At 38.5% G+C, this 14108-nt stretch overlaps 1 protein-coding gene across 1 annotated transcript in view; it reads right to left on the bottom strand.

The window, feature by feature from the left end:
- Positions 1 to 14108, bottom strand: part of LOC122093246 (E3 SUMO-protein ligase MMS21) — a 32374-nt gene that overhangs the window by 8775 nt on the left and 9491 nt on the right. The window contains exon 5 of the mRNA XM_042663533.1: positions 3739 to 3878. Coding sequence (XP_042519467.1) covers positions 3739 to 3878 — 140 coding nt within the window. The remainder of the gene's footprint in view (positions 1 to 3738; positions 3879 to 14108) is intronic.

The raw sequence follows: 14108 nt of genomic DNA, 5'->3' as shown, positions 1-14108 counted from the left end.
GGAGAAGAGAAAATATAAATATAAATATAAATAAATTATTTAAGCCTTCTGCAAAAAGGTTTGCAAGTTGCAGCGGCAGGACTATCCATTGTTCTATGAAAGAAGAAGAAGAAAAAGAAGACTTAAGGAAGTAGGGAAAAAAAAGAGTAAAAACGAAGTGTAGGTTTTCAGTTTTTAGGGTGTCACGTGGATGAGACGTATTTTGAATCCCAATAAAGTTAAACTAAAATAACAAAAATAATCCAACACTCGACAAGAAACTAGTGAGATCCAAAGGTCAACAAATGCTAGTATACCTTTTTTCTGGGTAACCCGCTAGCATACCCAACCCTTGCCATTATTATTTTGGTCTTATTCAAGCCTTGGACAGCAAGGAAGAGCCTACTAATTGGAGCTCTAGAAGATTTTGGACTTTTCTTTTTAGTTTATTTCTTCTTGCACAAGGAAAGGGACTTCCCAAAGTCTTATGTTTCCTTTTCCCGTTTTTCTTCCTTGTTTCTATTGTTTCCCAATTCATAGTTTCCCCCCCTTTTTTTTTTTTCAAAGACAAGCTCAGCCTATAAATTGTAATCGATTGTGAGGCTGTGGGCATAATTAAATCAATGAAGTTTTGCTTGCTTATGCATCAATATAGTCCTATGAGAGGCTGAATTGACTGAGAGAGTTGAGGGTGAGAGACCCAGGATGAGATAGCCATTTTATCCCAACCCCTTCCTTACCATCAATCCTACCCATCTCTCCTTTCTTAATTCTCTGATCCCTGAGTATTTACAGGATTGCCTAAGATTAGTTTGAGGCCTGAATACAAGCCCCAACACCGGTGGAAACTGTTGAGATCTCAGAAGACATTCCTAAGACTTGTGGATCCTGTTTTGAAGATTTTTCTAGACTACAACCTCAGTCCCAGATCTACCTGATCCTACACCATTGCATGTCATCTTTTGAAGGATCAACAAGGACTCCAAGAAATCTACTTGACCCTGGCTGCTTGGCCAACAGAGGTGTATTTGCCAATTTCTTGAAAAGTTTCCTTTTTTATGACCTAATCAAGAACTTTCAGATCTCAGTATTGAGTTCAGGCCAAGATTTTTGGAGTTCAATAAGCATCCTACAAGCCTCCTTCGATCACTGTTTCAGCCCCTCTTGGCCAGTCTTTCGGCAGTTCTTGAATTTCCCGAGTTTGACCTGATTTCCCAATTTGAAAGTAACTTTAGTCGGTCCTTACTTATGATCTGTTACTGGGAGTTGATATCAGCATGTTAAGGGTTGTTACTGTTTGAATTTAGAGCTTAGTTATTGTCTAAGCATTGGGGTATATTAGTTACTTGTTTGTTGGTTCTATATTGTTCAAGGCCGATTATTCCTAATTCTGGGTTTCAGTTACCGTCTTGGGGATTAGTATCATAGTGATATCAGTCTCTGAATTTGGAGTTGTTTGATCCAATTTCGGGTTGGGTGTGAAGCCTTGGAGACGACGTACCCGGGGCTAGGGTGAGCTGAGGGGGGACAGCGTAAGTGAGCGAATGTGTGTAAGCCCAGTCAAACATGACTGTTCTAGGCAGGGCGGGCCACCCACCTTCGAATGGTGTTGGTCCTACGGACCGTGAACGGATTCGCCTCTAGCCTCTGGGCACGTCGGAACAACAGGAGTTCACCGGGGTTGAGCACGGTCCGCTAAAATCGGCATAGGTTAGGTGTTATTGATGGAACATGGTAAGCCCATCTTTCTACATATGGAAGTGATGCGGGCACATAGAGATGTGGGTAGAGGAAGCCTCAAAAAGCGAAGGCTGAGTTGTAGGTCACGTGACTTGCACCGATAAGGTGGCTGACTGGGCTTGCTCCTTGATTAAAGCGGCGACAGGCGAGCTTGCCCCATTAGTCGGTCGAATTGGGCGGGCCCTTGCCCCGGAACGTCTATTGAAATAGGTGAAGACCTGGAGGGCCGGAAACCCCAACGGGCAACCTTTACCGCTCCACACGATTCTTTCGTGAAGCGCTCTCTCAGACGTTTCCACTCCTGCCCCCGCAAGCAAAGAGGTTTCAAGATACCAGGCAACCAAGTGAACAGCCCCGAGCAAATCTTCTAGAGAGCGTACCCTTTGTTTCTACGCTTTCTCTCTTCTAAGAACAACTATAAATCATAAATTTGTAAATCTAAATAGTTTTTGATTTTCTATGGACCCCTTGGACCTCCGACCAATGAGGTGATGACACATGCATGCGTGCATATGAACTTCTAAAGATTGTGCTGCATACTTTTTAAATACATTCTATGAGTTTATGGGGGATTCAATTGTTGGAAAGTGAGTGTTTGGTGGCCATTCCTAAGGATGGTCGATGTGCATGCGTGCACATGAACTTCTAAAGAGTGGGAGTTGAGTGCCTGGGTGGCACTATGTAACTCAATCCATTATAGGGCTATTGGTGGATGAGTTATAAAAAAGAATAGACTCTGAGATAGAGGAGACTTTAAGGAGATTTTGTCGAGATAAGGCAAGTATCTTCGAGTAGTCGCAGAAGTCAGGTCTCAGACTAGCAGAAGACAAGTGAAAAGTATCTCGAGGTTTCGCCGTGGGAATTTCGCGAGAGTTTTCGCCGCTTTGAAACAATAAGTTTCACAATCTCGCAAAAATTCCGCGTGGTTTTTCTCTAAAAACTCAGAAGATGCTCATGGGCAGCTTATCTCTAATTGGATTTCCTTTTCCAACTGGATTTTATTCCAAAGATGTGATCTTAGAGCTCGCTTACACTAAGTATACCATCAGTGGGAACTTTGCTTTCTGGTTGGGAAGTGTCTCTGTCCTTTTCACTTCTTATTACTCTTTTCGTTCACTTTTTCTAACATTTCTAGTACCAACTAATTCATTCGGGCGAGACAAAGCAATGAAGTTTCTTCCCGCCAAAGATCTCCCCAACATTAAGCTCTAGAAGGTAGCAGGATCGTTCCTCCTCCAATGTGTTGACTCAAAATGGCCTCCTTGGTCCTTCTCCAAACTAGACGAGGTTGAGTTTTCTTCAAAGGAGAATTGATGCAGTAGCACTTGACTAGTTGGACCAGCACGACCGGCTTTGGAAAACCAAACCCAGATGGAACCGGTCCAACCTGGTTTTTTGGTCTAATAATTGAAAGTAGTTTAGTGAATTTTGTCTTGTATTTTCTTGGGGTAGGATACGTAGGAGATAGGCAATTTATTTTGAACTCTATTTTAGTTTTAGAGTGGATTAGGAGATATAGTTTGATTGCAAGCTTCAGTTCTATAATAGGATTCTTTTGTAATCTAACGATGGAAACACAGATTTGAAAAAAAAAAGTGTTGGTGCGCAATGTGTGTGATGATTATTTGATCCCCTCCCTCCCCTGCAACTCAGAATCTAACTCAGATTTCTTCCCCTCTCTAACCGGCCCTCCACCACATACCCAATCAGTACCCTGCTTTGAACCACTTTTTAAGTTTTCAAGCATCAAATTCATGTCCACAAGCACTGCTTTTGCCAAAATATAGGAAAACTTATGACCTCAAATATTTCTATAGGTCGTCCATCTAGGATGACTATTACAGCAAAGAAAATTCAGAGTATACGCTTGTGTATGATAAATCAATAGCAGTATATCAATCTAGTATTTGATACTTAGAAACTGTTCGTGATAAATGTTTATCCTTACACCCTCCCCTCTCCCCCCCCCCCTCCAAAAAAAAAAAAAGAAAGAAACTAGGGAGGGAATAAATCTGATACCTGCGTACAGGTTCTGCCAGTTCTGTAACAGGCTTTCCACTCAATGGGCATGTGACATTCAAAATGTTGCTCTCAGTACTGGTCATTACTATGTCCTCCTCTTCTTCACCTGGCATTGATTGCCCAGCATGATGGACATTCTGTAGGAGAAGCAATGGCAATAGCCAGGATTTAGGAAAATATCCGTAACTTTCATGGAAAAGAGAGAAACTAACAGACTAATAGGTAAATAAATACAAGCTCTAGGACATTATAGGTAGTCTAAAGAATGGAAGCAGCATAAAAGAACAGAAAAAGAACAGAAATATTTTAAACTATAAGCAACTTGAGATGCAACCCTTCTCAACAAATTGAATTATAATAACTGCCTAATGTATTTATGAAGGAGCTGCAGATGTAAACAAAATTAAATTATCAGGATTGAGACTGGTGCACAAATTCAGGCTAGAAAGCAGATCACAAGAACTTTCACCAATGAAACGGTCCAGATTAATAAAAAAAGATCCATGATGACCCATAAGAAAAGAGAAATCCATGCAAAAGAGTTAAATTTGTGTCAGTTCCAGAGATGTGCATGTGAGGCAGAAATTTCCATCAAACTATACTGCCTGTCCTTCAGTGGAAGCAAAAAAATGCGCATTTTAGACCTTCCAGACAGTATATAAAGAATGTGTTTATAGTAACTTCTGGCTCCCCAACTCAACAACTCAATTAGCCTTCTACAGAACTGCTTGGGTCAGTTACAACAATCCTATTCCACCATTCCAGTCTGTTTAAGGCTGCTTATAAGGGACTCCCCTTCATACAAAATAACTTTGTACCCCAATATTACCAGTTTTCACTTAAGTCGTCTGCAAAATAAGCTCCTTTACTGATAAGAGATTATCACTGCTTCATTGTTTAGGCTAACATTCAATGCCTTCATTGTTTAGGCCAAGATAAACCAAGTCTACATCACCCTGCTATTGTGGTTGAACTAATGATCAATTAATCAGACTCAAGTAGATGAGTTCAATCCAAATTGCTGGACAACCCAACCAAATATTTGTCAGTATACAGTCTGGATCTGAAGTACAAATCATAGATAATAGAAATAGAATGGGCCTTGGTCATCGATTGATGCAAAGGATGGAGGTAAACACTATATCCAACTCATCTTAACTCAGCTTAACTAAGCCTTATACCAATCAAATGGGGCTGGCTACATAGATCCTTTTTCTTCAATCAGCTCTATTCAAAGCCACACTTGTTACTAGTCCCAAGCTATGCATGACTTTCCTCACCATTTCTAGAATCATTTTAGGCCTACCCCTGCATATTTACCTCATTCAATCTAAATCAAATCACCCCTCCATACTGGAGCATCCAAAGGCCTCTGTTGTACATGTCATGCCACCTCAAATGGCACCCTCGCAACTTGTCATGTATCGGAGCTACTCCTAAATTAGCTCTAATTTGTGTAGTCCTTATTTTATATTTGCTCGTTTTATCACTCATCCATCTTAACATCCTCATTTCACCTACCCTAAGTTTGTTTATACGTTATCTCTTTACTGTTCAACATTCAACTCCATACATCATTGCTGGCTATATAATTCCTGTTAAATTTTCCTTCCAGTTTTAAAGGAATGCATTGATCACACAAGACTCCGGACACAACCCTCCACATCATCCACCCTATTCTAATTCTTTGAGCAAAACCGTCCTCTATTTCTTCTTTATTTAAGGTATCTAAAATTTTCGCTTACACTACCTCCCTTATCATCAATTTTCACCACCCCACTTTCAATCCTATTGTTACTAAAGTCATAGAACATGTCCTCTGTTTTTGTTCTACTTATCTTAAAACCTTTGATTTCAAGGTTGATCTCCATAATTCCAACTTCGTATTTATCCCTGCTTTATTTTATCCACCAAAACGATATCATCAGCCAAAAGCATGCACCAAGGGATCGGATCTTGAATGTCTCCAGTCAGCTCATCTATGATTAAGCACAAACAAATACAGGCTTAGAGCTTATCCTTGATGTAATCAAATTGCAACTGAGAATTCACTGCCCCCCCCCCCCAAAAAAAAACACAAAAATCTTACTCCATTATATAGATCTTTAAACATATTCACATATTTACTCGAGACACTTTTCTTATCTAATACTTTCCAAATTAACTCTGTTAAGGACTATATCGTAAGTGTTTCCTAAGTCAGTAAAAAAAAAAAAATAGAGATGGAGGCAATTTCCATAACTTTTCTATCTCTCAACCATTTGTTTGCAAATGCCCCATTACAAGGGCCAAGTAAAGACCCTAAAGGCCACTTACAAGTAATAAAAGTGTAAAGGAAAGAACAATGTGCAAAACAGAGATGTAAGGCAACATCTGGACATAATTAGAAATCTCACTTGTCCATATAGACCATAACACACCCCCCTCGCCCGAAGGGAAAAAAAAAAAGAAGCTATTGTAAAGTGATATAAGGCATATGCAAATGTTTCAATTCACATGCACTGAATTGCATCACGCCACACCTACCAGACTCTAGCAGCTATGTACACTAGGCTTGCAAATATGTTTGTGTATTACAAATTAAAGCTTTGTAATACTCCCACATACTACTAAGAGAACTTCAAAATGCACAAGGATAACATAAAGTAACTAAGGAAGATAAGTAAATCACAAGAATAAAATATTTCAATGGAAACTAAGATTCAAAAATAAACTTCAGAGATTTTCTAGGTTGATGGTCACCTAGAGGTGAGTGGCAGGCATCCAACAGGGTGTGTGTACACACAACTGACTAAAGCAGGGATTAAAAGAATAAAATTTAAGGTAAACAAAAGCCTCACAAGTTATTGGTATATGAGGCAACTTTCTTAACGTGACCATCAGGTTAGTACTTTTTGTATAACTTCAAGGATTTAAGAATTCTAAATCACACAGAAATATGATAGGCACCAGTAATGGATGATAATTAGGTTGAACTCACAAGCCCCCACTTTTGCTTAGTAGACTATCTATCATCCCAGGGACCAACAGAATATTCAATTATTTGCCAAAGGTTATTGGTGAAAGGCTTCATCCTCCTTAAGCTATGTGGAGACTATCAAATATATTTATCACACTGCATGTCACTAGTCAAAAAGTCACTTCTTACCATTGTAGATGGATAGCCTTTTCCCCCTTCATTATTGAGGATGGAAAACTTCAAAGAAGACGCCAAAAAAGATGCTTAGGGCCATAAAATGTATATTCTTTAAGTTCCCCCGCTCAGATTTTTCCCTGATGTTGTCATTCAAATCTTACACATAACATACAAATTCAATCCAAAGTTCCTTAATGAATATAATTAATGACAAGCAAAACCAAACACAGAACCCATTGAAAGGAGAAGGGCGCCCTTCTGTCCTTCTGTTGACATGTTTGGAATGTCAATAGGATGGTACACTAGGTGCAAAAGGTTTTTGGTCATTAGATATTTCTTTTATGACCACTGGACCTACAAGTGATCAAATCCTTTACAAGGAACGCCGCATGTTTACTAACTAAAACCTTCTGATCAACAGGGTCATATAGGTAATAACCAATAGTTGTTTTAGGGTATCCTAGGAAGTAGAATCTATTTGTTCAGAATTCCAACTTATCTGTTTGTTGCTTCCTTACATGTGCAATGCAACCCAAACCCTAATATGTTGTAGGCTAGGCTTTTGCCCATACCACAACTCAAAGGGTGTTTTAAGGACAGATTTTGTTGGAACCTTATTCAAAATATAGATGGCGGTTTCCAAGGCAAAACCCCAAAATGATACAGGTAATTTTGAATAACTGAGCATAAACCAAAGCATATCTAATAGGGTTCAGTTTCGTCTCTCTGCTTCACCATTCAGTGGAGGTCTCCCTAGGGCTGTCAACTGAGAAAGAATCCAAGCTTCTTTAAATAGTCCCTAAACTCATCTGATAAGTGTTGTCCTCCTCGATCTGATCGATTGCTTTTCTACCTCAGCTCGGAACTCCTTGAACTTTTTAAAGGTTTTCGATTTTCGGTGCATCAGGTGAATGTACCCATATCGAGAGTAGTCATCAATTAAGGTTACAAAATAATCATAACTATACCTTGCTTGAACATTTATGGGACCGCACACATCAGAGTGTATTAATTCCAACAAATCCTCAGCCCTCTTACCTTTAGATGAAAAGGGTTTCTTGGTCATTTTTCCTTGTAGACAGTATTCACAGGTTTGATAAGGTTCTACCTTTAGACTTTCAAAAGGCTCATCATTAACCAACCTATTAATTCTATCTACTTCAATATGACCTAGCCTAAGGTGTGAAAGATAAGCGGAATTATCTAGAGCTGATTTCCTTTTTAAAGTTACATTTGAAAATTCATTTGCATTTAAAACAGGTTTTACTAAATACAAATCATTCTCTAAACAACCAATTGTAATTAATAAACCATTCAAACGAATAGATACTTTAATTCCAATTGAAATGAATATCCATCAACAACTAGTTTAGGAACATAATCAATATTCCTTCTAAAGGAAGGAACGTAAAAATAATCTTTTAAAATTAAAACTATTCTTTCAAAATGCAAACTAAATTCTCCTACGGCCTCTGCTGTGGCCTTAGCTCCAATTCCCATCTTGAGATGAACCTCATCCTTGTTGAGTCTTCTTGTCATCTTGAATCCCTACAATATATTGCAAATATGGGTGGTCGAACCAGAGTCAACCAACCACGTATTAGATGGTTCTTCTAACAGATTAGACTTATAATGGACATAGGTTTCTGATATACCTTCTTCTGGCTTCTTCTTCAGAGTCGCCAGGTATACACGACAATTTCTCTTTCACTGTCCAGTCTTTTTTATAATAAAAACATGGTCCTTTCTTATCCTTTTCCACTCCCTTACTAGCCACCTTAAGGGTCTTACCCTTATTGATCTTCTTCTTCTTCTTACCTTTCGGTTTAGAGGATGAAGGCTTCTTTTCAGTAGACAATACCTCAACTTTTGTTTCTTAGATGCCGCCTCCACTTCTTGCGACATATTGCCTAACTCTAGAAGTTCTACGAAGATTTTATTCATTTATAATTACAAATAAAAGATTCGTAGATTTCCTGAGGCAGTGAGTAGAGTATGACATTAGTTTTATAGTTCAGCTTAAAGGATGTCCCCATGACTTCTAGTTCTTGGAATAAATTCTATAATTTCATCATATGGTTGATAACTGGAATCCTTGGAGTCATCTTAGTGCTATGAAGAAGAGTGACAAGCTGATGATGTGCATGTCTGTTTTGCGTACCGTACAGCTCCTTCAACCCCTCCAACATGTCTTTAGCTAAACTTAGATCCTTTACAAAATCTCCAATAGTCTTGTCTATTGAATTCAAAACAAGGGGCTTAGCCTTAGAATTATTCTGTCGAAACAATTCATAGGCTGCTTTCTCCTCGCCACTCATAGTGTCAGGGAATGAAGGTTCTCCGTGTTCTATGACAGACATAAGACCCTGCAGTTAAGAGCAATTTAATGTTCCTCCTCCAGTCAACATAGTTAGGTCCAGTCAGAATATGGTATTTGATGAGGGTAGCGTAGTTCATTTGGCTTGACATATTGAATATCTACATGATGTGTAAGAAAAAATCAGCATGATGATTATAGTTGAAAAGAAGGGGCAGGTCTAAATATAATGATTAGATATACCTTAAGCTTCCTTTTAACTATGAGGTGTGATTGGAACGTTTCAACTCTTATGCACATGACTTAGCCTATCGGAGTTCATCAGATACATGTTGATAATTGAGTAGACTATTCTATCTGTCTCGAAGACTTCCAATACTTTTGGCCACTTGAGTGTCATGTCCATTCATATCGACTAACAAACACTCAAGTCAAGTGTATACCCTTTGTCTCGGAGTGGATCACAGCATCATGGGCTAGTGTCTACAATCGCAGTACACCTCCCACTGACCATGTTCTCTACCTATCACATATGAGATAAATGAAGATGATCTCAGAGAACTACTCAAGCATTATCCTGTCGGTATCTGCAAAAGTAGATCAATGTGACCTCCACATCTACCAACTAAGGGAGGCCATGGAAATCCAACTAGTAGATGTAGAGATTACATTGATCTACTTTTGCAGATGCTGACAGGATAATGCTTGCGTAGTTCTCTAAGACCGTCTTCATTCATCTCATATGTGATCGGTAGAGAACATGGTCAGTGGGAGGTGTACTGCGATAGTAGACACTAGCCCATGATGCTGTGATTCACTCAGAGACAAAGAGTATACACTTGACTTGAGTGTTTGTTAGCCGATATGAATGGACATGACACTCAAGTGGCCAAAAGTATTAGAAGTCTTCGAGATAGATAGAATAGTCCACTCAATCATCAACATGTATTTGATGAACTCCGATAGGCTAAGTCATATGCATAAGAGTTGAAACGTTCCAATCACACCTCATAGTTAAAGGGAAACTTAAGGTATGTGTAATCATTGTATTTAGACCTGCCCCTTCTTTTCAACTATAATCATCAAATAGATATTCAATATGTTAAGCCAAATGAACTACGCTACCCTCATCAAATACCATATTCTGACTGGACCTAACTATGTTGACTGGAGGAGGAACATTAAATTGCTCCTAACTGCAGGGTCTAATGTCTGTCATAGAACACGAAGAACCTTCATTCCCTGACACTAAGTGGCAAGGAGAAAGCAGCCTATGAATTGTTTCAACAGAATAATTCTAAGGCTAAGCCCCTTGTCAATAGACAAGACTATTGGGAATTTTGTAAAGGATCTAAGTTTAGCTAAAGACATGTTGGAGGGGTTGAAGGAGCTGTACGGTGCGCAAAACAGACATGCACATCATCAGCTTGTCACTCTTCTTCACAGCACTAAGATGACTCCAAGGATTCCAGTTATCGACCATGTGATGAAATTATAGAATTTATTCTAAGAACTATAAGCCATGGGGACATCCTTTAAGCTGAACTATAAAACTAATGTCATGTTCTACTCACTGCCTCAGGAAATCTACGAATCTTTTATTTGTAATTATAAATGAATAAAATCTTCGTAGAACTTCCAGAGTTAGGCAATATGCCGCAAGAAGTGGAGGCGGCATCTAAGAAACAAAAGGTTGAGGTATTGTCTACTGAAAAGAAGCCTTCATCCTCTAAACCGAAAGGTAAGAAGAAGAAGAAGATCAATAAGGGTAAGACCCTTAAGGTGGCTAGTAAGGGAGTGGAAAAGGATAAGAAAGGTCCATGTTTTTATTATAAAAAAGACAGACAATGAAAGAGAAATTGTCGTGCATACCTGGCGACTCTGAAGAAGAAGCCAAAAGAAGGTATATCAGAAACCTATGTCCATTATAAGTCTAATCTGTGATGCAGATTCTTCACCAAACTAGGCTTGTTTTATTAGGAATAAGCTTAGGGTTGGGTTGTATACATGTTGGGCTTTCAGTCCATGTGGTTCGGAGTATATTGGGCTACTTTTATGGGTCTAAACTAGGGGTTCTAAGGTGGCATACGGGATTCAGTGATTTGTTTCCTTTTTCTTTAGTTTCCCTTTTAGATGGGTTTATTTAGTTTCTAATTTTCAGTCATAAATTAGTTTCTATTTCCAGTTTAGCAACTAAAGGACTTTCTATTTTGTAAGTTTCTATTTTCAGTTTTAGTAACTAGTTGAGTTTCTAATTTTTAGTTTCCTATTTCAGTTTTTGGAAACTAAAGTTAGTTTCTATTTTATGTAACCCCTATCACTATTATAAATAAAGCTATGGCTCCTTTAATGAGCCACAATTTTTACAAACTACATGGCTGCTGCTGCTGTTTTCTTTGCGAGAGAACTTCCTTGTGTTTGATCAAGGTATTGGGTTGGTGTTCGATCCGACGACTCTTTGCGACGAGAAGTCCAAGAGGTTCATCTTCAAGTGTTCCTTTTCTCTTTCAAAGTCTTCTTTTCAAAGGTTTGTTACTGTTCAAACAAATCAGGTAACAGATCTGATCTTCTTTAAATTTTTGGTTTCGAATTTCCCAGATTTCTCCTACCCGATCCTTCACTGATCAGACCAACCAGCCACCTGATGGCTCCCTTATTCTGGTCGAGTGTTAGGCCTATTGAGAGGGTGGTTCGATCCTAATTTGGGGTCAATCAGACCTCGAATTTTATTGTTATAAAAATTCTCTCTATTCTGGCCGATTCTGGTTTCTGCCCAGAATTTTGAATCGCTTTGTTCTGGATGTTGCTGATTGGTTGCTGGTCATAAGCTTCATTGTTTAGTCTTATTGATTGGTGATTTAAGTCCTTAATTCCTTGGCTGATTATTCAGTTACAGAATTTCTGAAACTGTTGAGATAGATGATTTTCTGATATTTTATTGGGCTGGTTCTGGTTGTTCTTCTGATTAAAAGTTCCTGCAGTTTGGGGCTGGTTTGACTTGTCAAATCCATCCCTACATTAATCTGTCAGAAGAACGATCTAATACGTGGTTGGTTGACTCTAGTTCGACCACCCATATTTGCAATATAATGCAGGGATTCAAGATGACAAGAAGACTCAACAAGGATAAGGTACATCTCAAGATGGGAACTGGAGATAAGGCGACAGCAGAGGCCGTAGGAGAATTTAGTTTGCATTTTGAAAGAATAGTTTTAATTTTAAAAGATTATTTTTACGTTCCTTCCTTTAGAAGGAATATTGATTATGTTCCTAAACTAGTTTTTTATGGATATTCATTTCAATTGGAATTAAAGTATCTATTCGTTTGAATGATTTATTAATTACAACTGGTTGTTTAGAGAATGATTTGTATTTAGTAAAACCTGTTTTAAATGCAAATGAATTTTCAAATGTAACTTTAAAAAGGAAATTAGCTCTAGATGATTCCGCTTATCTTTGGCACCTTAGGTTAGGTCATATTGAACTAAATAGAATTAATAGGTTGGTCAACGATGAGCCTTTGGAAAGTCTAAAGGTAGAACCTTATCAAACCTGTGAATATTGTCTACAAGGAAAAATGACCAAGAAACCCTTTTTCATCTAAGGGTAAAAGAGCTGAGGATTTGTTGGAATTAATACACTCTGATATGTGTGGTCCCATAAATGTTCAAGCAAGGTATAGTTATGATTATTTTGTAACCTTCACTAATGACTACTCTCGGTATGGGTACATTCACCTAATGCACTGAAAATTGAAAACATTTTGAAAAGTTCAAAGAGTTCCGACTGAGGTAGAAAAGCAATTGGGTAAGTGCATCAAGACCCTTCGATCAGATCGAGGAGGACAGTACTTATCAGATGAGTTCAGGGACTATTTAAAGGAAGCAGAGATTCTTTCTCAGTTGACAGCCCCAGGGACACCTCCACAGAATAGTGTAGCAGAGAGACGAAACTGAACCCTATTAGAAATGATTCGATCTATGCTCAGTTATTCAGAATTACCCGTATCATTTTGGGGTCTTGCCTTGGAGATTGCCGTCTATATTTTGAATAGGGTTCCAACAAAATCTATTCCTGAAACACCCTTTGAGTTGTGGTATGGGCGAAAGCCTAGCCCACTGTTAGCAAAAACATGTTTAAAATGCGGTTGCCCTTTTTTCCCGTTTGAAACGCATTTTGTCGTATGCTACTATACAACATGGGGAAAAACAGAAATGGCAAAAAAATAAACGCGTACCCAGATTTTAAGGGTAAAATAGGAATTTTATCATATTCATTAAAAAAAAAAAAAACCTTTTATAAAAGTGAAGAGTGAAGACGGTAGGATACTAGGGTTTTGGCCTTTAACTTCTTCTCCAAGTTGGAAGTTGGAACATTCTCCAAGCTCTACGAACTCGATAGTTCTTCTTTTAATCGTCATCATCACCACCATCTTCCAGAACATCAACAACAACTGCAGAGGTATCTCTCTTTCTCTCAATGCTGTCTTCTGGCATGTTCATTAGATCTCTAGCATTTTGTTTTCATGTTCTTTAAGAAAGAGGAATCTCTGTTTTCTGAACAAGGTACATATTTAATTGGATTCGGTAAGATTAGTAAAGACTTCTTTTTTTTAGATTGATGATAAGGAAGGAAGGAAGATAGAAAGAATCCTAGAAACCCACCGAGTCACCGAACGAACCCATCCTGCTTCTTGTCTTCTTAAATAAATACAGAGACCGTATAAACCAGCAAAGCTTCTTTTGGAAACTCCCAACTACGATCCATGACGATGACAGTGACGCTGATATCTTCTCTTCTCTTCTCTTATTTCATTCTATGGATTGTTTGATTTTGATACTGGACCACAGAACTACCCTTCTCTCTCTCTCTCTCTCTCTCTCTCTCTCTCTCTCTCTCTCTCTCTCTCTCTCT

The sequence above is a fragment of the Macadamia integrifolia genome, chromosome 11 (genome assembly GCF_013358625.1).
Source record: "Macadamia integrifolia cultivar HAES 741 chromosome 11, SCU_Mint_v3, whole genome shotgun sequence".
Classification (NCBI taxonomy): Eukaryota; Viridiplantae; Streptophyta; class Magnoliopsida; order Proteales; family Proteaceae; genus Macadamia; species Macadamia integrifolia.
Note: the sequence above shows the minus strand (reverse complement) of the source record. Positions and strands in the feature narration are given on the sequence as shown.